General features: G+C 45.6%; 1 protein-coding gene across 3 annotated transcripts in view; it reads left to right on the forward strand.

Annotated features, from left to right (window-relative positions):
• The first annotated feature begins 15 nt into the window (after window positions 1-15).
• MCM3AP (minichromosome maintenance complex component 3 associated protein) overlaps window positions 16-26985 on the forward strand; it is an 81979-nt gene continuing 55009 nt past the window's right edge. The window contains exons 1-8 of one of the 3 annotated variants that reach the window (XM_075069903.1): window positions 16-98; window positions 4709-6023; window positions 8962-9182; window positions 9692-9770; window positions 13676-13823; window positions 15174-15370; window positions 17455-17594; window positions 26674-26871. In XM_075069903.1, the coding sequence (XP_074926004.1) occupies window positions 4802-6023; window positions 8962-9182; window positions 9692-9770; window positions 13676-13823; window positions 15174-15370; window positions 17455-17594; window positions 26674-26871 (2205 nt within the window). In that variant the 5' untranslated portion in view covers window positions 16-98; window positions 4709-4801. The other 2 variants (XM_032804119.2, XM_032804120.2) reach the window with 2 other exon arrangements.

Genomic DNA, 26985 nt, shown 5'->3' on the forward strand with positions numbered 1-26985 from the left:
GGCCCCGCCCAGCTGTGCGCACGCGCGAATGCACCGCCCGGTCGTTTCCCCCATCAGCGCGCCTGCGATGGCGGCGGCTCTAGACGTTGACCCGGCCTGTGAGATGGGGCGGGGCCGGCCGCTCCGCGGGATTATCGAGCCCTGGTGCTCCGCTCAGCGCACCGACCCCTTCCCGGCGCCCCCGCCTTGGGCACCGGCCCCGTTCCCCGCCCGTGACACTGCCCCGGCCCCCGCCCTGCCCCCCGCATGCTTCCACCCCGACTCCGCCTGTGGACGCCCCCGTTCCCCGTCCTGCACCCGGCCCGCCCCTGCCCCCGGCCGCCCCCATCCACCCCCACCCGCTGTGGCACCGGCCCCCGTTCCCGCCGTGGACCACTGCCCCGCCCGCCCCCTGCCCCCCCGCACTGGCCACCCTTCCCACCCCCGACCCCGCCTGTGGGCACCGGCCCCGTTCCCGCCCGTGACACTGCCTCGGCCCCGCCCTGCCCCCCGCAGCATGCCCCATCCCCACCCCCGACCCCCGCCTGGGCACCGGCCCGTTCCCGCCCGTGGACACTTCCCCCCCCCCGCCCTGCCCCCGGCACTGCCCCATTCCCCCGACCGCCTGTGGCACCGCCCCGTTCCCGCCGGGACACTGCCCCGGCCCCCGCCCTGCCCCCGGCACTGCCCCATTCCCACCCCCCGACCCCGCTGTGGGCACCGGCCCCGTTCCCGCCTGTGACACTGCCCCGGCCCCCCCCTGCCCCCGGCACTGCCCCCATTCCCCACCCCCGACCCCGCCTGTGGCACCGGCCCCAGTTCCCCGGCCCCTGCCCCCGGCACTGCCCATCCCCCACCCCCGCCGCTGGGAGCCGGCCCCCGTTCCCGCCCGTGGACAACTTCCCCGGCCCCCGTTCCCTGGCCCCCGGCGCTGCCCCCGGCCCCCGGCACGCCCCATTCCCCAACCCCCCTGTCCCCCGGCGCTGCCCCCGGCCCCATATCCCCTGCCTGTGGCACTGTCCACCATTCATCCCCCCTGGCCACTCCCGCCCCCTGGGCACGGCCCCATTCCCCTGCTGTGGGCACTGTCCCATTCCCCGCCCCCTGCCTGTGACACCGCCCCCATTCCCTTGCCCCCTGTGGGCACTGCCCTGCCACATTCCTGTCCCCCGGGCACTGCCCCCGCCCCTGGCACGGCCCCATTCCCACCCCTGTCCCCCCGGCACTGCCCGCCCCCATTTCCCCGGCCCTGTGGCACATGCCCCATTCCCCACGCCCTGCCCCTGCACTGCCCCGGCCCCATTCCCTGCCTGTGGGCACTTGCCCCCCTTCCCCACCCCTGTCCCCCCGGCACTGCCCGGCCCCATTCCCTGCCTGTGGCACTGTCCCCATTCCCCCGCCCCTGCCTGTGGACACCGCCCCATTCCCTGCCCCGCCTGTGGCACTGCCCTGGCCCACATTCCCTGTCCCCCGGGCACTGCCCCCGGCCCCCTGGCACGGCCCCCATTCCCACCCCTGTCCCCGGGCACTCCCCGCCCCATCCCTCCTTGTGGCACTGTCCCCATTCCCCGCCCCTGCCTGTGGACCCGGCCCCCATTCCCTTGCCCCGCTTGGGCACTGCCCCTGGCCACATTCCCTGTCCCCCCGGCACTCCCCGGCCCCCTGGCACGGCCCCCATTCCCACCCCTGTCCCCCGGGCACTGCCCCGGCCCCCATTCCCTGCTGGGCACTCCCCATTCCTCACCCTGCCCCGCGCATGCCCGGCCCCATCCCTGCTCCCCGGCACTCCCATTCCCCGCCCCCGCACTGTCCCCATTCCCCGCCCCTGCCTGGACACCGCCCCCATTGCCCCCGGCCCCGCTGTGGGCACTGCCCTGGCCGCATTCCCTGCCCCGGGCACTGTCCCCATTCCCCACCCTGCCTGTGACACCGGCCCCATTGCCTGACCCCGCTTGTAGCACTGCCCCGGCCGCATTCCTGCCCCGGGCATTCCCCATCCCCAGGCACTGTCCCCTCCCACCCCCTGCCTGTGGACACCGCCCCATTGCCCCGGCCCCCGCCTGTGGGCACTGCCCTGCCCGCATGTCCCTGCCCCCGGCACTGTCCCCATTCCCCACCCCCAGGCACTGTTCCCATTCCCCCCCCTGCCTTGGACCCGGCCCATTGCCCCGGCCCCGCCTGTGGGCACTGCCCTGGCCGCATTCCTGCTCCCGGCACTTCCCATTCCCCCGCACCCCTCCTGTGGACACGGCCCCATTGCCCTGACCCCGCCTCGTGCACTCCCTGGGCCCGCATTCGCCCCCGGCACTGTCCCCATCCCCCAGCACATGTCCCCATTCCCCCCCCCTGCCTGACACCGCCCCATTGCCCGCCCCGCCTTGGGCATGCCCTGCCCGCATCCCTGCCCCCCGGCACTGTCCCCATTCCCCACCCCCCAGCACTGTCCCCATCCCCCACCCTGCCTGTGGACACCGGCCCCCATTGCCCCGACCCCTGCCTGTGGGCACTGCCCCTGGCCTGCATTCCCTGCCCCCCGGGCACTGTCCCCATTCCTCCGCACTCCTGCCTGTGGGCACTGCCCCCGGCCCCCATTCCAATGCCACCTACCCGGGCACTGACCCACCTGCCTATAGCCCTTGTCTGTGGGCATCACCCCTCACCCATCCCTGGCTCCTGCCCACTGCCCCCATTTCCCTGTCTGCAGGCACCGCCCCCTCTCCATTCCCTTGCCCAGGCACTGACCTTCCCCAACCCTCTTCCCTTGGTCCCTGCCCACAGTCCTTGGCCCTTGTCTGTGGGCACCGTCCCCTGCCCCCCATTCTCCTGCCCAGGCCCTGTCCCTGTCCCTGGGCACTGACCCCGCCCCCCAGACTCCTTTCCTTGTGTCCAGACACAGTCCCCATTCCCCTGCCCTGAGTTGCCTCTGCCCCAGTAAGGGTCTGGGGACTCTCATTTGGCTAGGTGTGAATTATTGCTAGTCTTTGTTCACTTTACACCTGCCATCTCTGAACAGGCAGTTCCCATTCAGCTGGGGGGCAGCGCTGAAATGAAAGTGCAGGTGAGGCTGCGTGGGCAGAGGGCTACGGATGCACCTCTGCAGTTTGAATTTATGGCTTCTGTAGTAGGTTCAATCTGGACGCCAGGAATTTACGGAAAATGATTTTAAGCCCGACATTCAGGTGCGTCCATGCTGCTAGATCTGGCCCTGTCCCATATGGAAAGATGAGTTTCAGAGCCAGGGTATTAGTTCTGGTCCTGCTGTAGCCTAGTTGCTCCCTGGAGTGAGTAGCTACTGTATATTATTCTGGGAAATAGCTTTTTGCTCAGACTTCCTTCCTTTTTCGCGTGCAGCAGTCTCTTGAAAGTAGTGCATAGGAAATGACTCAAAAGTAGTTAATCTGTTCAGTATCAGTAAGTGCAATAAAATTAAGCATAACATTTTCAGGGAAGAGGTAGTACCTAAAACTAACACTGTACACTAGATTTTTTTTTTTAAAAGGCAAATAGTCACAAAGCTTTTACAGTGCAAATTGGGGAAAAAAATCCTTAGTGTCAGCGCTGATGTTAACAAATTGGGGCCTGATTATGCATCTGGATCTGTATGGGCAGACCTTTCCACTCAGAACCTCCTTGTGGGTAAAAGTGCCTGCAAGGATGCAGGTGCAGGATCAGGGCCTTAATTGTACCATAATGGTCACATGTACAGTAGATAAATTCCACCTTATGGTTTAAGAAGGCTAAGGTATTTAGAAAAGTCATTGGAAAATGAGCAAAATAAACAGAATTGTTCAGGTATATCAGAATTGGGAATCCTGTAAGGAAATCAGTGATGCACTAGACTACCAGAGAATAAAGGGAACAATTAAAGATGAAAAGGACATTTCAGAGAAGCTAAATAATTTCACCACAGAGGATGTTAGGGAGATATCTATCCTGACTTACTCTCTTCAGGTAATAAAGAATGAAGCATTATCAGAGACTGAGCGGTCAAAAGAAAAGATGCTGAAACAAACTGATTAAACAGCATCAAGTCATCAGGACTGGATGGTACATCCGTGAGTTCTGAAGGAAGTTAAGAATAAAGTGACTGAGCTGCTAACAAAGCTGTCCAATCTATTACCACATTCAGCTATTGTGTCACAGGCCTGGAGAGTAATTCCTATATTTGAAAAAAGCAATAGAAGCAATCTTAGTGAACCTTACTATGGTGCCAGGTTAAATGGTTGAAGAGCAATTACAGACAATTTTAACAGACCCATGAATATGGTACAATGGGGTTGAAATGGTATGCCTTCTGTAAAGGGACATTCTCTCTCTCCAATATATTCAAATTGTTTGAGGTGATCAGCAAAATAGTGGATAAAGAACTGGTAGATTAGGACTTTCAAAAAGTCCCTCACAAGACTGTTAAGCAAACTGACTAATCATAGGATGAGAGAAAAAGTTATAGAGCAATAGTATTTAGGGCCAGAAGGGATCACCAGGTCATCCACTCTGATCTGTATAGTACAGGCCACCATAAACCCAACAACTGTTATTTCACAGATTAGAAACCACAGAAGAGAGAAAACAAGATGCAAGAATAAATAATTTTTTTCAACATAGTAAAAAGTTAATAGGATGTTGCAAAGATGTAGGATAAAGCAATTAATTTTCTTGGCTGAACTTCCCTATTATAAATGGAAACCAATTAGAAAATGTAATGTAATGTTACACATTTGTATTTCAGATTACTAGAATGACTGGCTGGAAACTGAAAGTTAACAGATGTTCGAGGCGTGAGCTCTCTTTGGCAGATACTCACTAACTCCTACATTTGAAGATGAACCCTAACAGTCCTTTTCGCGGACAGCAGCCTGCTGTTTTCCAACCACCTTCTAATAGTTCTGTAGGAATGTTTCAGGCTCAAACACCATTTCGATTTGGTCAGCCCTCTATGTTTGGACAGAGCAGTGGAGGATTTGTACAGAATCTTGGGTTTGCCCAGCCATCCAGCTTTACTCAGCCTTCGGGATTAAACCATCCCACTTCAGGGCAAACCTTGGGATTTGGGCCACCCCCTGGGTTTACACAGTCTTATGGTCTTGGACAACCTACAACTTTTGTGGCATCTTCTGCACCAACTAGCTCCTCTGTTGTTGGAAACCAAGGATTCAGTTTTAAACCACCTACTAACCTTGGAACTTTTCAGAATGCTTCTAACTTTGGAGTTACATCTGGAGACGTTTCAAGTAGTGGCTTTGTGGGATCAGAATTCAACTTTAAAACACCAGAAAATGCAATATTTAAACCAATCTTTGGTGCTGGTTCTGAGCCAGAGAAAACACAAAACCAGATCATCCCAACATCTTTCACATTTTCCCATCCAGTTAGTAGTGGGCCTGGAGTACTGGCCCCTTTTGGCCTTTCTCAAGAGACCAGTAGCTCTACTACCAGTACAAACTTCAGCTTTTCAAAACCAGCTAGCAGCAGTAATTTGCCATCTTCCTTTACCTCTTCTGTACCAAGCAAAACAGTAGAGGATGACAGAAAAGGAACAAAGCCGCTCTTTGGAAGCCCCAGCAGTAGCTTCACTACTTTTTCTAGTTCATCTGGGTCCTTGGATTTAGGAGGAAACTTCGAAGTCAGTATAGCGACTAAATCAGAACATGACAAAGCTCAGAGTGAGCCACTTACCAGCCTTGTAAAAGGAATGAAAAGAAAAGAGGAACGAGATAATTCCCCAAGAGGGCGGGATTATGATGTTGCAGAGGAGTCAGAGATTGTATCTAGGAGTGGTTGTCCTCCAGATAAGCGGCCTGTTCGATTAAGCCGGCCAAGTGGAGCAGCTGGCTTGTTTAGCCGAACACTGCAGGATGTGCTAAAAAGCAATAAAGATAGTGGACGTGTTAAGAAAGAGTCAAAAAAGGAAAGAGTATCTGGAGAATCTGGAGAAAATGAACAGATGTTGGGAGCAAGCAAGTCTCTGTTTGCTTCGCCACGGCTCTCAGCACCATTAAAAGAGGGAGATTGTAAAGAGAAAACTGAAGCGAAAACTAAGGAAGGTAAGTGCTAGGAATCACCACTATTCAATAAATCAGGTAGTGGAAATGAACGCATGGGTAGTGAAAGTTAACAGGATGGCTTGCTCTCTTTAAAGTTTTGCCTTTCCAAGGGATTCTTTGTTTTCCTTTTTGGAGACTTAATGATTTCATTTTACATCCTTCCCTGGAGGTGCCTTTTGGGATTGTTGCTCTTGTGATTAAAAAGGGGATTAAACAGCACATGCTTTCAAATACATCGGTGTTACTTCTAAATTGTCTGAGGTGGTCACTGTAAAGACAGATGCTTCTTCCTTTGGTTAGTCAAATATTGGTTTAGTGGAGGCTCACCTCAGTGGCATTAATTAAGTTAATTAGTCTTCTCAGGGGTTGAAAATGGACGTTTAGTAGAGGTTGTGGGTCAGTAAGGAAAACATGAGCTTGCTACAGTTTAAAAAATGGCATTGAGAAGTGTATAGGGCACATATCTCTTCCCTCAATTCCTTTTATGGTTGCAATTGTATTTGAGCCAATCCAGGCATATGTTTTGTTATGCTTAGTTTATTTAAGCTGATGCATAATAAATTAATGTGCTGCTCTTCAGGCAGAAATTTCTGGATAATGTACTTGGTGTTTGATTTTTGTTTTGCAGGGTTGATTGTTTTTCGGAGTTCCTTCTTGTATTTCTCTCTCGTCTCCCATTCTCCTCTGTGTACTTTTATCTCACCTTCCTCTTCTCCCTTGTGTTCCCACTCCATGGCAAAGTCATATGGTTCTTCCATCCAGTTTTCTCTTTTTGTTTGGTATCTCTCTCTTGCTTTCTTCCCTCCTCCCTTTTCCATCCCTAATTACCTTATTACTTTACCTTCCACCACCCTCCTCATGGCTCTGTACATGCCTTTTCCTCATTCTGGGGATTCAGGAGAAAGAAAACTGAACTCTTGCAAGTCCATCAATACATACGTACTTAACCCAGGGGTTCTCAACCTTTTTCTTTCTGAGGCCCCCGCAACATGCTATAAAAACTCCATGGCCCAGCTGTGCCACAGGAACTGATTTTCTGCATTGTCAGGGTTCCCCCCCTCTGAACTCTGGGGTACAGATATGGGGACCTGCATGAAAGACCCCTCATAGCTTATATTCTACTAGGTTAGGTTAGAACTTCCCCAAGGCACAAATTCCTTTCCTTGTCCTTGGACGGTATTGCTGCCACCACCAAATGGTTTTATATAAAAATTCAGAGAAGGGTCACTTGGAGTCCCTATCCTCCCAAAAAATTATCCACCCAAACCCCTTCACCCCCTTTCCTGGAGAGGCTTGAGAATAATATACCAACCAGTTGGTTAGCAGTGTGAGCACAGACCAAACAAACCCTTGTTCTTTAGGACACTGAAAATCAATCAGGTTCTTAAAAGAAGAACTTTATAATAAAGAAAAAAGTAAATGAATCACACCTGCAAAATCAGGATGGAAGGTAACTTTACAAGGTAATAAAAGATTTAAAACATAGAGGAATCCCCTCTGGATTCAGTTTCACAGTTACAAAAGCAGGAATAAAACTACCTTTGTAGCACAGGAAAATTCACAAGCCAAAACAAGAGAGAACCTAATGCATTTCCTTGCCTACTTAACAATTTTTGTAATTTTAGATGGATCATTCCAGGTATATTTTCAGGAGATGTTGTCCCTGGTTGGCTTCTCTCTCTGTCTCGAGAGGGAACAACACAATGAGAGCCACAAACAGCTCTCCTCTGCCCAATTTGAAAGTATCTTCTTTCCTTATTGGTCCTTCTGGTCAGGTGCCAACTACATGATTTGAGCTAGTTAACCCCTTACAGGTAAAGTGATTCAGTACAGCTGCCAAAGAGAGATTTTATGCTACCTTTATCGCTATGTTTATGACATGCATATAAAAGCCAGGGCTGGCATTAGGGGGTAGCAAGTAGGGCAAATGCCTGGGGCCCCATGCCACAGGGGGTACCGTGAAGCTAAGTTGCTCAGACTTCAGCTTCAGCCCTGGGTGCCGGGATTAGGGGGCTCCGGGCTGCAGTCTCATGCGGCAGGGCTTCAGCTTTCTGCCCTGGGTCCTAGTGAGTCTAATGCTAGCCATGCTTGGAGGACCCCCTGAAATCTGCTTGCAGCCCCCCAGGGGGCCCTGGACCTCTGGTTGAGAACCCCGTCTTAACCTTTGCAGTGGCACCTGATAATTGGCACTTTCTAAATGTTTATATAGTAATTCTGTGTAACCTTTCCATCCCCTCCTACCCTGACACCTCCAAGCTTCCTTGGAAATTCAGAGATGTCTTGATTTCCTCCTTTGCAAACCTCCCCATCTCATTCCTTATTCTGTCTCTCTCCTTCCCTTCCCCGCTTTCTTCTCCTCCACTGCTTTCTTCAGTATTATGGCTTTTTGTAAAGAGGACTACATCATAATGTATACTAACAGTGGGATGTAAGGCTGCCTAACATTTTCTGAATGGTTGAGTGCTTCACTCTGCAGTCTTAATGTTCTTTTAACATAGCTTTTTTATGAAATATACATTTCATTTTGTTTTTTGTCTTTACGTATGCACAAGAGAACCTGTTTACATCTTAGTTTATTTAATCTCACTTCATAACTACCTGTATGTGATTGTGTTTTGCATAGTCCATTCTCATGGCTCCACATAGCTGAACAATATTTTTAAAATATATCATTGCACACTTTGCCAGTTGTAATAAAGGACTCTTCATTACAGGGGGCTAGTTAAAGTTGCCATGAGAACATTGAACTTCCTTGCTTTGCTAATTCAAAATTTCAGTCTTAACACTGAATAATTTTAGTGTTTTCATTAACTAATCCACAATGTAAATAAGTGCTGCAGGTGTCAGTACCCCTGCTTAATGCAAACTTCTGATTTAACATCTACTTTCTTGAGATCCAAAATAAGAAACCACACTCTTTCAACACTTTCAACCACAGATTCTGCTGTTGTGACTCCTTCACGTCGAAATCGAAGCAGCGAGAGTGTGGACAGTCTTGGTGGCTTATCGCCAAGTGAACTCACAGCAATCCAGTGCAAAAATATCCCTGACTACCTTAATGACACAAATGTGCTCAAGAAGCATTTTGGACAGATGAAAGTCCAGCGTATCCTTACCAGGCGCAGCAAAAAACTGGCTATTATTTACTTTTTTGATCATGTGAGTATTTAATGTAAATTTTAAAAATAAACGTGTAGTATCTAGATGTATGTTTGGGATGTGTACAGCTATTCACTGTGGTGGAGTTAACGGATTTCTGGTCTAACAAATCAACATCTGGAGATGAGACTGTATTCTAACCACTAAAGGTGATCCCATCAGATCAGGTTGGGGTATATTGATGGGACAGCATGGAGAAGACTATGTTGCCAGCACATGCTGTACCTGTTCTGTGGTTAAAAAGAGGCCTTCAGTCTCAAGAGCTATCAGCCTGATACGATACTTATTAGTGTACTACAGAACTCAGCTTTATGTGACCTCCACCACAAGGCAATCTTCTGCTGGGGTAGTCTGCTTGCCACATATGGCATTCAGGCTTTTAGTGACATCTAAGGAGATGGTTGAACTCCCAATGAAACAAGCAAAGATATCTTTGTACATGCTATATAGGCTTCTTTACATCGTGTTCCGATGCTAATTGTCCCTGGTATTGCATGCTTTTTTTTCAGGCCTCTGCTGCTCAGGCAAGGAAGAAGGCAAAAGGGTTACACAAAGATATAGTAACATTTTGGCATAAGAAGAAAACAAGTAAGCTTTTATTTTCTGTGTTTCTTCTAGGCATGGTATAAGAGGGTGACAGTTGATTTCAGTGGTGTGGCACCTGTTTGCACCATATTGGAATTTGGCTCCAGAAGTAAAACGCTGTTTCTATGGTTATATCTCCCTTTGTGATGGGCACCAAATGCAAAGGCTGTGCTTATGTACGGCGTCTGATTTTTACAGTCTGTTTGTAAGAAAATAAGATGAATGTACTGTGACAGACCCAGGCCAGTGGGTTACAGGAGTCTGGTAGAGGGCAAATATACTGGTCACTGGCTGAGTAGTTTTCTGTTCCCTGAGTGACCAGAGCAGGGCCTGTACTAGAGTAATCGGGAACCTGCTAGAACCAGTTCAGGCAGACAAGCTGATTAGAACACCTGCAGCCAATCAAAGTCAGGCTAATCAGGGCACCTGGCTTTAAAAAGGAGCTCACTCCAGTCAGGGAGGGGGAGCCAGAGGAGAGGAAGTGTGTGTGAGGAGCTGGGAGCAAGAGGCACAAGGAGCTGAGAGTGAGAGAATGTGCTGCTGGAGGACTAAGGAGTACAAGCGTTATCAGACACCAGGAGGAAGGTCCTGTGGTGAGGATAAAGAAGGTGTTTGGAGGAGGCCATGGGGAAGTAGCCTAGGGAGTTGTAGCTGTCATGCAGCTGTTACAAGAGGCACTATAGACAGCTGCAATCCACAGGGCCCTGAGCTGGAACCCGGAGTAGAGGGTGGGCCCAGGTTCCCCCCTAAACCTCCCAACTCCTGATCAGACACAGGAGGAGCTGACCCAGACTGTGGGGAAGATCACTGAGGTGAGCAAATCTACCAATAAGCGCAGGACCCACCAAGGTAGAGGAGGAACTTTGTCACAGTACTTGGAGTAAAAATTCAAAAATAAAGCAATTCTTGGTGGTGTCTGCTAACTCTCAGCTTTTTAAAGTCAAAAATTGTTCATCAGACAATGATCATTAAGTGAGAGTGGTTTTCTTCCAAGCACCTGGCCCTGGAGTCGCCTGAGCAGGTTGAGCAGCCCCTGGGCCAGTCGCACCAGTTGCTGCTGAGGCCCTATTGGGCTCCCCACCCCGCAGCAGCAGGAGTTTTTTTGGGGGAGCTCAGGGCTGGGCATTGGGGTGCAGGACAGTGCTTACTTGGGGAGGTCTCTCCAGAAGAGCAACAGGAACTCTCCTCCCTCCGCTCCTAGCTCTGTGCTGCCTCTATCCACAGGTGCTTGCCCCGCAGCTCCCATTGACTGCGGTTCCCAGCCAATGGGAACTGCAGAACTGGGGCTTGGGATGGAGCAGAGGCAGCAGGTGGAGCTACGAACTGGAGATCTCCGCATCGCTGGAGCTAGGGGAGGAACCTGCCCCAGCCCTGCCAATCCCTCCAGCACCTGCGGCAGTACCCGCACCCCTCCCCCATCCCAAGCACCCGTAGCGCCCCCAGGACCGTGCTCCCTGTCCCACCAAGTTTTAGTCAGGGTTATATAGTAAAAGTCATGGTCGGGGCTCTGGCTGAGAAGTTTTGTTTACTGCCCATGACCTGTCCTTGACTTTTACTAAAAATATCCGTGACGTAGCCTTACCTATTAGATATCTAATCTGCTGTCCTCCTACTTCACCTCCCCCCGCCCCCCGCCCAGCTTAGGGATTAAATGTAGGTCTTGAATTTAACTGTCCCACCTAAAAGCTGTAGTGCCTTTACAAAGCATCCATGGATAACTAGGCGATTAGGCACTAGCTGTAGTGAATATTCCTAACGTGGTTTTATGAGTAGCAAGAGCCTCACGCTGCAAAATAAACTTTTTTATATTGGTTGGGTTAAATTTTAATTTGAGAACTATCTGCATAATAAAAGAGATGGTGTTTTCTCCTTCTAGTATTCTTGCAAACTAGGAACCATTTGGAAAGCTGACTTCTGGGGAAGATACTCTCCCTTGCTGAATTTAATGTTTGATGTAAGGGTACATGAGAAGCCATGGTGCTGACTTCTTCAGTTTCTTTCCTGTCCTCCTTTCCTCGTGTTTTGGTCACTTAGTTATGTCTTTCTCTTCTAGTGTATTCAGTTAAAATAAGTGTTTAAATGTCATAGATTTGTATGGGTCTGTCAGACGTGAGTCATAATGAACAGCTCCCCCAGGTGGTGGTCCAGTTTGGAAGTATACCTCCCATGTCAGCTTTGTTCCCATGGGACAAAACACTCTATTCTAGTTAACCTTATTGTAAACATCCGCCTAGGATCCGAGTATCACTAAATGGTACTCTGCACGGGGTTTCTCACAACACATTTTTTGGTGGCTTCATGGTGCAGCCACCAATTCTTGCTGGTGGCCACTCTGTCAATTTTTCCTAAAATACTTAATTAACTTTAGAAAAAAACAAATAAATATGCACATATACATGTCCAAATCATTATAATTTATCTATGTAGGGTTTGTTATTTTGCAGACTCAGTAATATAAATAATGTACAGTTGTCTCTATTCTCTACTGGACCAAACCAGAATAGAAACACAAATAAGGTGCTTTGAACATTCTTGTCTTCTTTCTTGTTGTTTCTTTTGCTCTTTTGGGTTGTTGTGGGTTTTTTTTTGTTGTTTAAGACTTGCTAGCTCTACGTAAATCTGCTGTGAAAAGTGATATTTGTATATTTGTTAATATCACTTTTCACAGCAGACTTACTCAGCCCCAGCAAGTCCGGGGACAAATTAAGCCCTGGATGAGGACGTGGGTATAGAGGCAGTGGGGCCAGGGGCAGTGGGGCACTGGGGAAAGCGGGGGAGGGGGACAGAGATGATGGCGGGATAAGCTCAGGGACAGAGCCCGCCACCACACAGCCAGGGAACGGAGCCCAAAGCCCCACACCCAGGGGACAGGGTCCGGAGATAGAGCCCGAAGCCCCATGGCTGGAGTCTGCTGCCCACCAGTCCAGGGCTGAAGCCCAGCCCCACCGCTCCCACTCAGAGGGGCCCAACCATTGCTAGGGGCCTCTGGAGAGGGGCCACTGCTTTGCCCCCCGCTCTCCCAAACCACTGCCCAGGAGGCTGAGACTGCAAGAAAAGCCCCTGGTGGCTGCATTTGAGTAATGCTAGGACAAACACCAGTACTAAAAGTATTGCCTCCTCATTCCACAGCCCTAAACTTCCCCACAAAAAACGAATGCAAACTGCTTCAATGTTGTCTTCTTGAAGCTCTGAGAGTGCTTACTTGCCCATGCTCATCTCATTATGATGTCAGCTTTGGAGCCTGATTATGAAAATGGCTTCATCTTAAATTATTTCACTTCTGATCATTTTAGCAGACCAAGCTGCTAACATAGCAGATGTGTGCTGCTGCCAAAGAGCATGCACATGGCCCCAGCTTTCCACAGAGTTCAGATTTGAGTTCAGGGGACACATGTGCATCTGAGAATGAGTCTGTACAGATAAACCTGATTATCCAGATGTCTTGGGAGACATTCAAAACACTTCGATAATCACAGTTTCTGATAAAATTCATATCTGTACAAATTTCTAATTTGGGAAACATCCAAAATTTGTGAAATCCAAAATTCAGATAATAAGGCTTTACATTTGCTTTCAATCTGCCAAACAACTACAGTTGTTGCTAAATAAACCTTTTGTCGTTTCATACTGAACTGTATAACGGTATGAGTTGTAGTGTCTCATTGTGTGAGTCTGCAACAGAACCAATACGTTTCCTAGTCCTGCATTGTGGAATTGGATTTGTGCATGACACATCATCTAATGCAAAATAGCTTGAAAACACTGTGTAAGTTCATATGACTGTGACTTCTAAAACCATAAGGAAATAAAATTAAAACAAATTAGAACACATTTTTTCCAGAAGTACATTTTAAAATGTCACTTGCATGATTTGGCAAGTATCTGACCTCACCTGATGTATTATTCAGGTCTTGGTAAGGGAGAATTTTCATCTAAGGAGAAGAAGGTTGATGAAGATGAAGGGAGACAAAGCAAAGAAGAGCAAAACTATCAGCATTCCCCTCTTCGCAAATCTTTAATAAGACCCTCCACCAGTAGCAACCTGTCTAGTAAAAGGTATGTTCATTTCTCTAAGAGTCTGGCCGATAGATCCTTTTTTCCATGACAAGGATTTCCTATCAGAATGTATGTCTAGTAATCACAATCATTTTGTATTGAATAAACAAGAAAGAAAATCAAAGTTCCCATTTATTCATGGCAGTTTTGTTTGCAGCGTCTGATAAGTTCTTTTAACGGTATTGTATATTTAATGTTTACCTTTGCTGCTGTTCATTCCGGTTGGAATGTGAGTGTGTTAGGAGCTTCTTGGTCGTGTTACAATTTGAAGGTTGAGACATATGTTGAACAGATAATTTTCCCCTATATATGCAGCATCACTTCTGATTTCATGCATGATTTGGAACTTAAGATGCCTTATTTAATTTGCCTGTTAAGTTATATATCTGTAGCTTTTTTCCCCAATGAGGCCTCACAGTGTTTTGGCTATGAGACCATAATGCAGCTGCTCTTCTGTTCTTTTTGTTGTAATAGGCTTAGATAACAACCAGTATAGTTAAGATCACAAACCATTAGCTTGCTGAAGTTTTCCAAGCTTGTTCTCTTCCCAAAGGTGAATTTTCCTTAGCTATTAGAGCAAAATCACTTCAACCACTTTTGTTTTGTGGGGTGAGAAAAATCAAATGTTGTACATTAAATGATTGTGGCAGTTCATTTTGCTTAGCTGCATTTTAAAACTTGAAGCTCACTATGCAAATAAATGTCAGTTGTAAATGCTCTCCTAATTTTTTATAAAAATCAATTGTTGGATAATCAACTCTTATAAAATGCTTGCAGGATTGGGCCTTTCTTAGTCTCTTGATATATTTGTGTTGGTATGGAGTATGGTCCTAATGGAACAATCTGTTGTGTTGCTGGGTAGCATTCCAACATGTAAGATACCATCTATTCAAGACTAAATAGTCCGTCAAGCGATTTGACTAGCCAAACACTCTAGTTCTTTCGTATTATACAAAAAGGTTAATCACAAGCAGGAACAGATACAGACTACCATACTGTATACTGATATAAACCTGCTGCAAATATTATGTCCAATGGCTGTCCAAATTTGAGATTTTTTTCAGAACAGTCTAGGGGATTTAGATACATAACTTCCACTGAAATTAATTATGCAATTATGTAAATAAGTTGTCTAAATACTCAAGACTGCATTGACAGTCATAACTGTAATGTACAGAAGTATAACATTGCTGACAGCATCATATTTCCATAATCGTTTTAGACAACAAAGTGAGATGTACATTAAGAGTAGAAATCCAAGCAAATTTATATTCTCGTTGGCTTGAAGTCCCTTTTATTTTCACAGTGTGCAGTAGTGTATCACTGATCAAATCTGTTGTTTATTTCTAGTTCTCCAGCTAAGAAATCTGCTCTTACAAAGTCGCTGCAGTTTGAGGCAGACCCATTTGATTCTGGAACTGAAGGGCAGAACTCTGAGAGTTTGGCAGTATCAGCCTCCTCTCTCAGTAACCTGATAGGCTCAGTGGCAGAGACCTCTGAAGACAAATATCGCCTTCTGGACCAAAGGGATAAAATCATGCGACAAGGTAACATTTGTAATTATGCATGTGTAGATGAGGATTATCAAATTGTAGGAACTAGGAAAGAATTCTTTCTCTGTCAAAACGTAGCCTTTTTCTATGGCATCCAGTATTGGCCACTACTAGAGGTAGGACCTGATGGACCAATGGTTTGATCTGCCATAGCAAATTGTGTATCCTACTTTTCACTCTTGAGAATCCAAGTAAGTAAAGTAAGACACTACAAATCTAGAAGTTCAACATCTGTTAAGGTGCATCTTTGGGCGGGGGCCAGGTCAACTACTCAAATGACAGTGTTATACCTGAGCTCAGATCCCAAGATGGTAAACTTTTATCTTCATTTTTCATTTATTTTGTTGTATTTAATAAAACTAGTTTATGATAAAAATATCATATCTCTTCTGAAATGTTAGACTGTTGTTTTATAATTTTGTAGAGTTTTTTCCCATTAGTACATATTGTGATACAGCATGGCCAGAAGGCAGCATAAGAGTGTTAGCAGGGGGCCTTATTCCCTGCCAAGGGAGGAAGGTTTGCTTTAGATTAACTAGAACAGCTGTGGCCAATTAGAGCACCTGACTCCAGTTAGAGCACCTGACTCCAGTCATGGGATATAAACCCCTGCTTCAGTCAGACAGGGTGTGGTAGTTGAAGGAGAAAGGTTGGATTGGAGCAGAGTGCAGATTGCAGAAGAGAAGAGTTTGTCCAGAGAGAAATAGAAGGTTTGGAGGAGTGCTGCGGTGGATTGGGAAGCCCAACAGAAACCCTAGGTAAGGGGCACCAGGCTTGTATAGAAGAGAGGCGAGAAGCCCTTCACAAGCTGACGGGTATGAGAGGGAAGTAACCCAGGGGAAGAAACCGCTAGTCAAGTGGTTCACCACAACCCCAGGGCCCCTGGGTTGGGACCTGGAGTAGAGGGCGGGCCCAGGTCCCTCCCTCTCCACTCCCCTCCTCCAAGGACACTAGGGGAATGATTAAGAACTGGTTCAGAGGCAAGCAATAGCGCCCTGAACCTACCCCAGAGAAGAGAAAGCGCGAGACCCAGCAGAACAGTACCGGCAATTTGCCACAATATGTGTTAGCTAAATTCTTATTAGCCTTGACTGATAAGATCAACACAATCTCTCTCTCATTTACTAGGGAGAGAAACTAGGCAATTAAGTGTTATGAAATCTGCTTACACTATTTATTTAAAATCCTTTTTTCTGCTGGAAAGGGACTCTCGAGTCAGGTAAATGAGAGTAATGTCTGCGTATGAAACCAAAGAGGTCAAACTCTGGATGCTCAGATACCGTGGTGGATGAGTGTGCTGCATAGAACAGCCTATAAAATAGTGTGGTTTTCTCCTCCTGTCAGGGGGACTGATCTGTTTAGGTAGACTTGTTTCTATATACTTTACACTACAGTATAAGTACAATATTTGTATTTCAATTGATTTATTTTACAATTACATGGTAAATGAGAAAGTAAGCACTTTTTCAGTGATAGCATGCTGTGACACTTGTCTGATTTTTGTAAGCAAGTAGTTTTTAAGTGGTATGTAACTTGCAGGACACAAGACAAATGAGACTCCTGAAACGGGTACAGCAGTATGGAAAGGTTGAGATCTACTAGTCCAGAGTACTTCTGCCCCTTTTTCCCCCATATGTTGCAGTCTGGCCCTCCCAGTTGCTGCGGGGGGCCGTGCCTGTAAACGATTATTGTCAGCAAAATGTCTCTCCACCTGCAATCAGATTATCCTGATGGGCCATATGCAGCCCACAGGCCGCAGGTTACCCACCACTGGAATGATAAATGCCAAGTCACTGAAGCAGAAGACTCCTCTGTCAGGTCACCCACTGTTTGTGGCTGAATGATCTTTATAGACTGTAAGCTCCTTAAGAAATTGACCATGTTACCCTCTGTTTGTTCAGTACAGTGCACTGTCAGCACTCTGCTAATAGTAAATAATAGAGTGGATGTTTGGGTTCCTGCTGAAACATGGCATACCTAGGGCTGTCGTCTGATTTGATTATACCTGGGTAATGTACATCAGCTGGAAACGAACGAGCAGGGCACTTAACACTTGTTTTTGTGTAACACTTGTTTAGCTCGAGTAAAAAGGACCGATCTAGGCAAAGCTAAAACATTTGTTGGAACGTGCCCAGACATGTGTCCTGAAAAAGAACGCTATATGAGGGAGACGAGGAACCAGCTCAGTATCTTTGAAGTAGTCCCAGGATCTGACAAGGTACCAGCCTCTATGTACTGACTGCTGCTGTTGTGATTGTTTATTTGCTGTCATTGAATCGCCTGTTAAGCTGTGTACACTGTGCAATATAACTCTGGTTAATTCTGATGAAAATTTCTAGGGACCAAGGACTCTAGATCCCAGAACTTAAATATGAACTGAGTTTTTTACAAATAAATCCCATTGTTTGTTTGTAGACGCACAGATAGTAACGCCCTCCAAGGCTGCAGTATCGGTATATAAAATTCCCCGTTACAGGGGGAAAGCTCTCTTTTAAACTGTTGATAGGTTATTGTAACAATTATAGACTCATAAGTGTGATGGGTTGTCCCCTCTCCCCCGGAGTGCCACCTGATGTACTGGGGTCCCACTGAGCCCGCCTGTTCCTCCAGCCTGGGCTCCTTCACCCTGTCCTGCTGAACCAGGCCCTCAAGCCTCGTCTAGCACACACATAGGTAAGGCAACACCCAGCTGCAAAAGGACACAGACACTGAACAGCTCTGCATGGGAAGACTCACTTCAGGGATTGCCCAGCACTCAAGTGCACCCACCCCCAGGAGTCTAAACCCAAAATTGTATTGTCTTGTGCTGCACCCAAATCTGTTGAGCGTAAGCTCATGAAAATCACCCCCTCCCTCAATGTGGAAAAAGATATGCACAGCTTTTTGCCCCCCCCCCCAGTTATGAATTGCACAGGCTGGTTTATAGGAAACAAAAAAAAGTTTATTAACTACAAAAAAACAGATTTTAAGTGTTTATAAGGGATAGCAAACAGATCAAAGTAGATTACTTGAGCAAATAAAGAAAACACACAAACTAAACTTAATACACTTAAGAAACTGGCTACAAGAAGTAATTTCTCTCCCGAAATGTGGTTTTAAGCAGGTTGCAGAGATTCTTGAAGACCAACTTCTTTTGCTTGCAGTTTAGAATTCCAGATATTCACAGGCCAGACACCTTCTAGCCTGAGTCCAGTTCTTCCCTTCCCCAGCAGTCATCCCCTGTTCCTAGCAGTCATCTTGGGCAGGGATTCAGTGAAGAATCGACCTTGATTACCTCACTTCCCGGCCTAAAATAGGATTTACATATGGCAGGAATCCTTTGTCTCTGTGTGATTTCCCCCCTCCTTGGAAAAATGCTAGTAGTCCAAGATGGAATCCAGTACCAGGTGACATGATCACATGACACTGCAACCTCAAAGCAGCATCCCAGGATTAGCATCTTCAAAGTCCTATTGTTCTCCCTAATGGCCCATTGACTAACCAGCCAGACTGATTGCATTTTGTCCGGTGGGCATTCCCCACGTGCAAACACAGTTATAATTGTTACGTAGTCAATATTCCTAACTTCAGATACAGAAATGTTACGTCCATTCAAACAGGATAATCGTAGTCAGTACATAATAACCTTTCCAATGATATCTCACATGACCAATGTTGCATAAAACATATCTTAGTTATGCCATATTCATATCATAAATATATCTTCATGAAGAATATGGGGCATAGTGTCACAAAAGGGTTAGACGGGACCGCAAGAGTCATCTAGTCTGATCTCCTGCCAAGATGCAGGATTTGTTGGGTCTAAACCATCCAAGACAGATGGCCATCCAGCCTCCTTTTGCAAACTCCAGGGAAGGGAAGGAGCTTCCACAACCTCTCTAGGTGCCTTTTCCACTGTCCTTTGTTCTTAGTTAGAAATTTATACTCAAATAAATTTTAGTCTCTAAGTTGCCACAAGTACTCCTAAACTTTTCCCTGAGGTTTAATCTCAATCTGCTATGCTATAGTTTGAACCTATTGCCTCTTGTCTTGCCCTCTGGGAGGAGAGAACAAGTTTTTGCCATCTCTTTTATGGCAGCCTTCCAAGTATTTGAAGACTGCTCTATTGTCCTTTGTTAATCCCCTCTTTTCCAAACTAAACATACCGTGTTCCTTCAGGTTTCAGAGGGGTAGCTGTGTTAGTCTATATCAGCAAAAACAACGAGGAGTCCTTGTGGCACCTTAGAGACTAACACATTTATTTGGGCATAAACTTTCGTGGGCCAGAACCCACTTCATCGGTAGGCAGGTATAAATATACAACGCATGAAAAGATGGGAGTTGCCTTACCAAGCGGAGGGTCAGTGCTAATTGTATCATTCAAAAACCAGTAGGAGAGCACTTCAGTCTCTCTTGACACTCCATCACAGACCTAAAAGTTGCAATTCTTCAACAAAAAAAAACTTCAAAAACAGACTTTAACGAGAAACTGCAGAACTGGAATTAATTTGCAAACTGGACACCATCAAATTAAGCCTGAATAAAGACTGGGAGGGGCTGAGTCACTACAATTTTCCCTCTGTTGATACTCACACCTTCTTGTCAACTGTTGGGGTTAGACCACATCTACACTGATTGAATTGGCTTCATTCCCCCCACTTGGTAAGGCAACTCCCATCTTCTCACATGTTCCTTCAGACTTTGCTCATGTGGCCTGCATTCTATACCTTTGATCTTCTTTGTCACTCACTTCTGGATCCTTTCCAGCTTCTCTACATCCTTTCTGTATGTTGCTGACCAAAATTAGACACAGTTCTCCAGCTGAGGCCTAACCAGCGCTGCACATCCCGTGATTTGCATGCTATGCCTCTGGTAATGCATCGTTAAATTGCATTTGCTTTTTTTGCAGTAGCATCATACTGCTGACTCATGTTGAGGTTGTGATCCACCACAACTCCCAGATTCTTCTCAGCAGTGCTGCTGCCAAGCCAGTTATCTCCTATTTTGTATTTGTGCATTTGGTTATAATCTATCTTGATCCATTTTTATTCCTGTGATCCAAATACAGCAGCTTGGCTTGTCTGTGGTGTAAGTAAGAGATCATTCATCCCACTGAATCTGACCAAGACACACGTGTGTATCTCAGGAGACTAGGGGCTTTTATACACTGTTTCATTCTGGGATGAATGCTACTTTTTCCTGATGTACTTGACAAGACACCCTGCTGATTTTTGGATGAATTTCTCCCTTCTCAAAACAGTTATTGCTCACCTTGTTAGCACTGCAGCCTCTTCAGGCAACACAGAGAAGTGCCATAGCTGTGACTGAAGCCACTCTGGATATTTTGGGAGGAAAGATGGTTTGTGGTTCACACAGTAGACTGGGACTCGAGATCACAGTTCTGTTCCTGGTTCTGCCACAGACTCCTTGTATGGCCTTGGACCAGTCACTTAGTTCCTTTGTGCCTCTGTTCCCCACCATTAAAACAGAGGTATAATAGCACTGCCCAGTCTCACAGGGGTGCTGTGAGAATTATCCATTATCATTTGCAAAGTCCTCAAATACTATAATGGTAGGAACCATACAAAAGCCTTTATATGAATAAATTAAATTCCATCAAGTCAGTAGTTATGGCCCTACCTGCAGAAATGGCAGATGGGGGACAACTGGTATAATATATAAACACTAGAAGTTTAAATACCAAGATGGGCGAACTGGAGTGCCGAGCATTAAATGAAGATATTGATTTAAATGGCATTACAGAAACTTGGTGGAATGAGGCTAATCAATGGGACATGTTAATACCAGCATACAAAATACAGGTCTGTCGCATCTTAGGCACATTTAACATGCACAATTTCAGCTTTACGCAGTCGGCAAAAACAAGAAAAAAAAAAGAAAAACAACCATTTAAATAATGTTTCTGTAGTCCGGGCAATACCGCCTGCCACTACACTCAATGTAATTTTGACTATACGCGATTTTCGCTTTACGCGCTAACTGCAGAACGTAACCCCAGCGTAAGATGAGACAGACCTGTGTATAGGACTGACATGGTAGGTCAGGCTAGTACAGGAGTTGCACTATATAAGACCATAAGAATGGCCCGACTGGATCAGAGCAAAGGTCCATCTAGCCCAGTATCCTGTCTACCGACAGTGGCCATTGCCTGGTGCCCCAGAGGGATTGAACAGAACAGGGAGTCATCAAATGATTCATCCCCTGTCGCTCATTCCCAGCTTCTGGCAAACAGAGGCTAGGGGGACACCATTCCTGCCCGTCGTGGCTAATAGCCATTGATGGACCTATCCTCCGTGAATTTATCTAGTTCTTTTTTGAACTCTGTTATGGTCTTGGCCTTCACAACATCCTCTGGCAAGGAGTTCCACTGGTTGACTATGCCTTGTATGAAGAAATATTTCCTTTTATTTGTTTTAAACCTACTGCCTATTAATTTCATTTGGTGACCCCTAGTTCTTGTATTATGAGAAGTAGTAAACAACACTTCCTTATCTATTTTCTCTACACCAGTCATGATTTTATAGGCCTGAATCATATCTTCCCTTAGCCATCTCTTTTCCAAGCGGAAAAGTCCCAGTCTTATTTATCTCTCCCTATACGGAAGTCATTCCATACCCCTAGTCATTTTTGTTGCTCTTTTCTGAACCTTTTCCAATTCCAATGTATCTTTTTTGAGATATCTTCACACAGTATTAAATATGTGGGAGTACCATGGATTAATATAGAGGCAACATGGTATTTCCAGTCATATTATCTATCCCTTTCTTAATTATTTCCAGCGTTCTGTTCACTTTTTTGACTGCCACTGCACATTGAGTGGATGTTTTCAGAGAACTATCCACAATCATAGACTCTCAGGGTTGAAAGGGACCTCAGGAGGTCATCTAGTCCAACCCCCTGCTCAAAGCAGGACCAATCCCCAACTAAATCATCCCAGCCAGGACTTTGTCCAGCCAGGCCTTAAAAACCTCTAAGGAAGGAGATTCCACCACCTCCCTAGATAACCCATTCCAGTGCTTCACCACCCTCCTAGTGAAATAGTGTTTCCTAATATCCAACTTAGACCTCCTCCACGGCAACTTGAAACTATTACTCCTTGTTCTGTCATCTGCTACAAGATCAAGTTAATTTAAATATCTCAGTCTTGAGTGGTAACAGCTAATTTAGATCACATAATTTTGTATGTATAATTGGGATTATGTTTTCCAGTGTGCATTACTTTGCATTTATCAACATTAAATTTCATCTGCCATTTTGTTGCCCAGTAACCCAGTTTTGAGATCCTTTTATAGCTTTTTGAAGTCTGCCTGGGTCTTAACTATCTTTAGTAATTTTGTATGATCTGCAACTTTTGCCACTTCACTGTTTACCTCTTTTTCCAGATCATTTATGAATATGTTGACTAGGACTGGTCCCAGAACAGACCCCTGGGGGCACCACCATTTACCTCTCTGTATTCTGAAAACTGGCCATTTATACCTACCCTTTGTTTCCTATCTTTTAACCAGTTACCAATCCGTGAGACCACCTTCCCTCATATCCTGTGGCAGTTTACTTTGCTTAAGAGTCTTTGGTGAGGGACTTTGACATAGGCTTTCTGAAAATCTAAGTACACTATAACTACTAGATCCCCTTGGTCCACATTCTTGTTGACTCCCTCAAAGAATTCTAGTAGATTGGTGAGGCATGATTTCCCTTTACTAAAACTATGTTGACTCTTCCACAACAAATTATGTTCATCTGTATGTCTGACAATATTGTTCTTTATTATAGTTTCAAACAGTTTGCCCGGTACTGAAGTCAGGTTTACAGGCCTCTGAGGATTGTAATTGCAGGGTTCATCTCTGGAGCCCTTTTTAAAAATTGGTGTCACATTAGCTGTTCTCCAGTCATTTGGTACAGAAGCTGATTTAAATGATAGGTTACAGACTATAGTTAGTAGTTCTGCAATTTCACATTTGAGTTCCTTCAGAACTCTTGGGTGAATACCATCTGGTCCTGGTGTTTAATTGCTGTTTAATTTATCAATTTGTTCCAAAACTACCTCTAATGACACCTCAATCTGGGACATTTCCTCAGATCTATCACCTAAAAAGGAATCTCCCTCACATCCTCAGCTGTGAAGACCAATGCAAAGAATTCATTTAGTTTCTCCGTAATGGCCTTATTGTCCTTGAAAGAAAGCATGTGAAAGCATAGATTCAGGTATAGTAAATATCATAAATGAATCAAACTGTGCATAGAATCTCTATGGATAGAAATTCCATGTTTCAATAATAGGAGTATAGCAATAGGAATATACTACCAACCTCCTGACCCAGATGATTGTGATCACCTGACCAGTGACTGAAATGCTTAGGGGAGATTAGAGAAGCTGCAAACACAGAAAATGCAATAATATGGGAGATTTCAACTATTCTCATATTGCCTAGGTACATGTCACTTCAGGAAGGGACATAGAGCTAACATTTTTTGACATCATAACTGACAGTTTCTTGGAGCAGCTTGTCCTGGAACCCACAAAGGGAGAGGCAATTCTTGCTTTTGTCCTAAGTGGAGCACAGGATCTGGTCCAGGGGGTTAATATAGCTGAACAGCTCAATAACAGTGAGCATAATGTAATTAAATTTAATGTCTTTTTAGGGGGGGAAATGTGAAATACATCTACTATAGTAGCATTTTACTTCCAAAAGAGGAGCTACACACAAATGAGTTAAAGAGCAACGAAAAGGAACATTGACAAGGGTGAAATGCCTGAAAACTGCAGGGAGACTATTTAAAAACACCATAATAGAGGCTCAAACTAAATGTATACCTAAATAATAATAAAAAAAAATTTAAGAGGATCAAAAAAAAAAATGAAACCCTGGCTAAACAGGAGAGTAACAGAGGCAGAGGCAAAAAGGTACCCTTTAAAAACTGGAAGTCAAATTCTAGTGAAGAAAATAGAAGCATGAACTCTGGAAAGACAAGTGTAAAATAATAATAAAGCAGGCCAAAAAAGAATTTGAAGACCCAGCTAAGGGGACACAAACTATCAGAACAATATTTTTAAGTACATTAGAAGCAGGAAGCCTGTCAAACAGTCATGTGAGTTACTGGATGATCAAGGTGCTAATGGAGCACCTTGCAAAGAAACTAAATGAAATCTTTGCATCTGTCTTCGCTGCAGAGAACCTTGGGGAGATCCCCACACCCAAGCCATGCTTTTTAGGGACAGATCTGAGGAACTGCCCCAGATTGAGGTGTTAATAAAAGAGATTTTGGAACTAATTGATAAACAATAAGAAGTCCCCAGGACCAGAGGGTATTCACCCAAGTATGAAATTTCAGAACTAACTGTGGTATGTAACCTATCACGTAAATCCGTCTCTATGCCAGATGACTGGAAAGTAACCAATGTTTTAAAAAGGCTCTAGAGGTGATCCCGGCAGTTAGAGGCCAACAAGCCCAACTTCAGTACCAGCAAATTGGTTGAAACTATAATAAAGAACAGAATTATCAGACACACAGATGGACATGATTTGTGGGGGAAGAGACAACATGGCTTTTGTAAAGGGAAATCATACCTCCTCAATCTATTAAAATTCTTTGATGGGGTCAATAAGCCAGTGGGTATAGTGTCCTTAGACTTTCAGAAAACCTTTGACAGGGTCGCTCACTAGGGCTTGTAAGCAGTCTTGGGATAAGAGGGAAAGTCCTGTCATGGATCCGTAACAGGCTGAAAAATAGGAAACAAAGGGTAGGAACAAATGGTCAGATTTCACAGTGGAGAGAGGTAAATAATGGTGTCCCTCAAGAATGTATATTGGGATCTGTGCTGTTCAACATATTCAGAAATGATCTAGAAAAGGGGATGCATGCTGAGGTGGCAAAATTAGCAGATAATACAAAATTACCCAAGATAGTTAAGGCCAAAGCAGACTGTACGGAGTTACAGAGGGATCTCACTAAATCGGGAGACTGGGCCCCAAACTGCTAGATGAAATTCAATATTGATAAATGCAATGTAATGCACGTTGGGAAACATAATCCCAACTATGCATACAAAACGATGGGGTCTAAATTAGCTGTTACCACTCAAGAAGGATCTTGGAGTCATTGTGGCTAGTTCTCTGAAAACATCCACTCAATGTTTAGTAGCAATCAGAAAAGCCAACCAAATGTTAGGAACCATTAGGAAAGGGATAGATAATGCAACAGAAAATATACGAATGCCGCTATATAAGTCCATGCAACACCCACACCTGGAATACTGTCTGCAATTCTAGTTACCTTGATCTCAAAAAAGATGCACCACTGCCTCGATATAACACCATCCGATATAACACGAATTCGGATATAACACAGTAAAGCAGTGCTCGGGGAGGGGGAGGGCTGTGCGCTTCGGTGGATCAAAGCAAGTTCAATATAACACAGTTTCACCTATAACGCGATAAGATTTTTTGGCTCCCAAGGACAGCGTTGTATCGAGGTAGAGGTGTATATTGGAATTGGAAGATGTGCAGAGGAGGACAACAAAAATGATTAGGAGTATGGAACAATTTCCATGGGGAGAGAGTTTAAAAATACTTAAACTGTTCAGCTTAGAAAAGAGATGATGGGGCGGGGGAGGGATATCAAAGAGGTCTCTTAAAATCATGAATGATATGAGGAAGTGAATGGGGAAGTGTTTGGGGAAGTGTTTAGTTATCCCTTCAAAGAACTAGGGGTCACCCAATGAAATTAATAGGCAGCAGGTTTAAAACAAACAAAAGGGGAAGGACTACTTCCCACAATGTACAGTCAACCTGTGGAACTCATTGCCAGAGGGTGTTGTGAAGGACAAAAGTACAGCTGGGTTCAAAAAAGGATTAGATACATTCATGAAGCTTAGATATATCAATGGCAATAAGCCAAGATGGTCAGGGACACAGCACCGTGCTCTGTGTGTCCCTAAACCTCTGACTGCCAGAAGCTGGGACTGGATGATGGGATGAATCGCTCTAAATTGCCCTGTTCTGATAATTTCTTCTAGGGCACCTGGCACTGGTCACTATCTGAGACAGGATACTGGGTTAGATGGACCATTGTTCTGACCCAATATGTCCATTCTTATGTAAAAGATACTGTTCTCTACAGCAAGGGTTGATAATGGTTTGGCCACTAGCGTGGACAATGTCAAACTCTTTTTCAGTAGCGTACTCTGTTCTGAAAGCAAATATTTGGCAATGGTTATGATAACACAGTCAACTTAATACTCAGGATTTTAATATACGCTCTGTGTTTCTTTGATTGCTTTCTTCCTGCTCTCTCAGGTAAACCATGCAGCTGCAATAAAGGAATACAGCAGGTCTTCGGCAGACCAGGAGGAGCCTTTACCCCATGAACTGAGACCTTCAGAGGTGTTGTGCATGACGATGGACTATTTAGTTACCCAAATCATGGACCAAGGGGAAGGGAATTACCGAGAGTGGTATGACTTCGTATGGAATAGGACACGTGGAATAAGAAAGGTAAGCCTTGGCACTTGGGCCCACTTGACAGCTAGAATCCAAAATACACCTGTGGCAGTTTAAAAATTAAACAAAAAGTAGAAAAGAGACTCATCTTTTCAAAATTAATGAGTT

This window comes from Chelonoidis abingdonii, chromosome 10, assembly GCF_003597395.2.
Source record: "Chelonoidis abingdonii isolate Lonesome George chromosome 10, CheloAbing_2.0, whole genome shotgun sequence".
In the NCBI taxonomy this organism is placed as follows: Eukaryota; Metazoa; Chordata; order Testudines; family Testudinidae; genus Chelonoidis; species Chelonoidis abingdonii.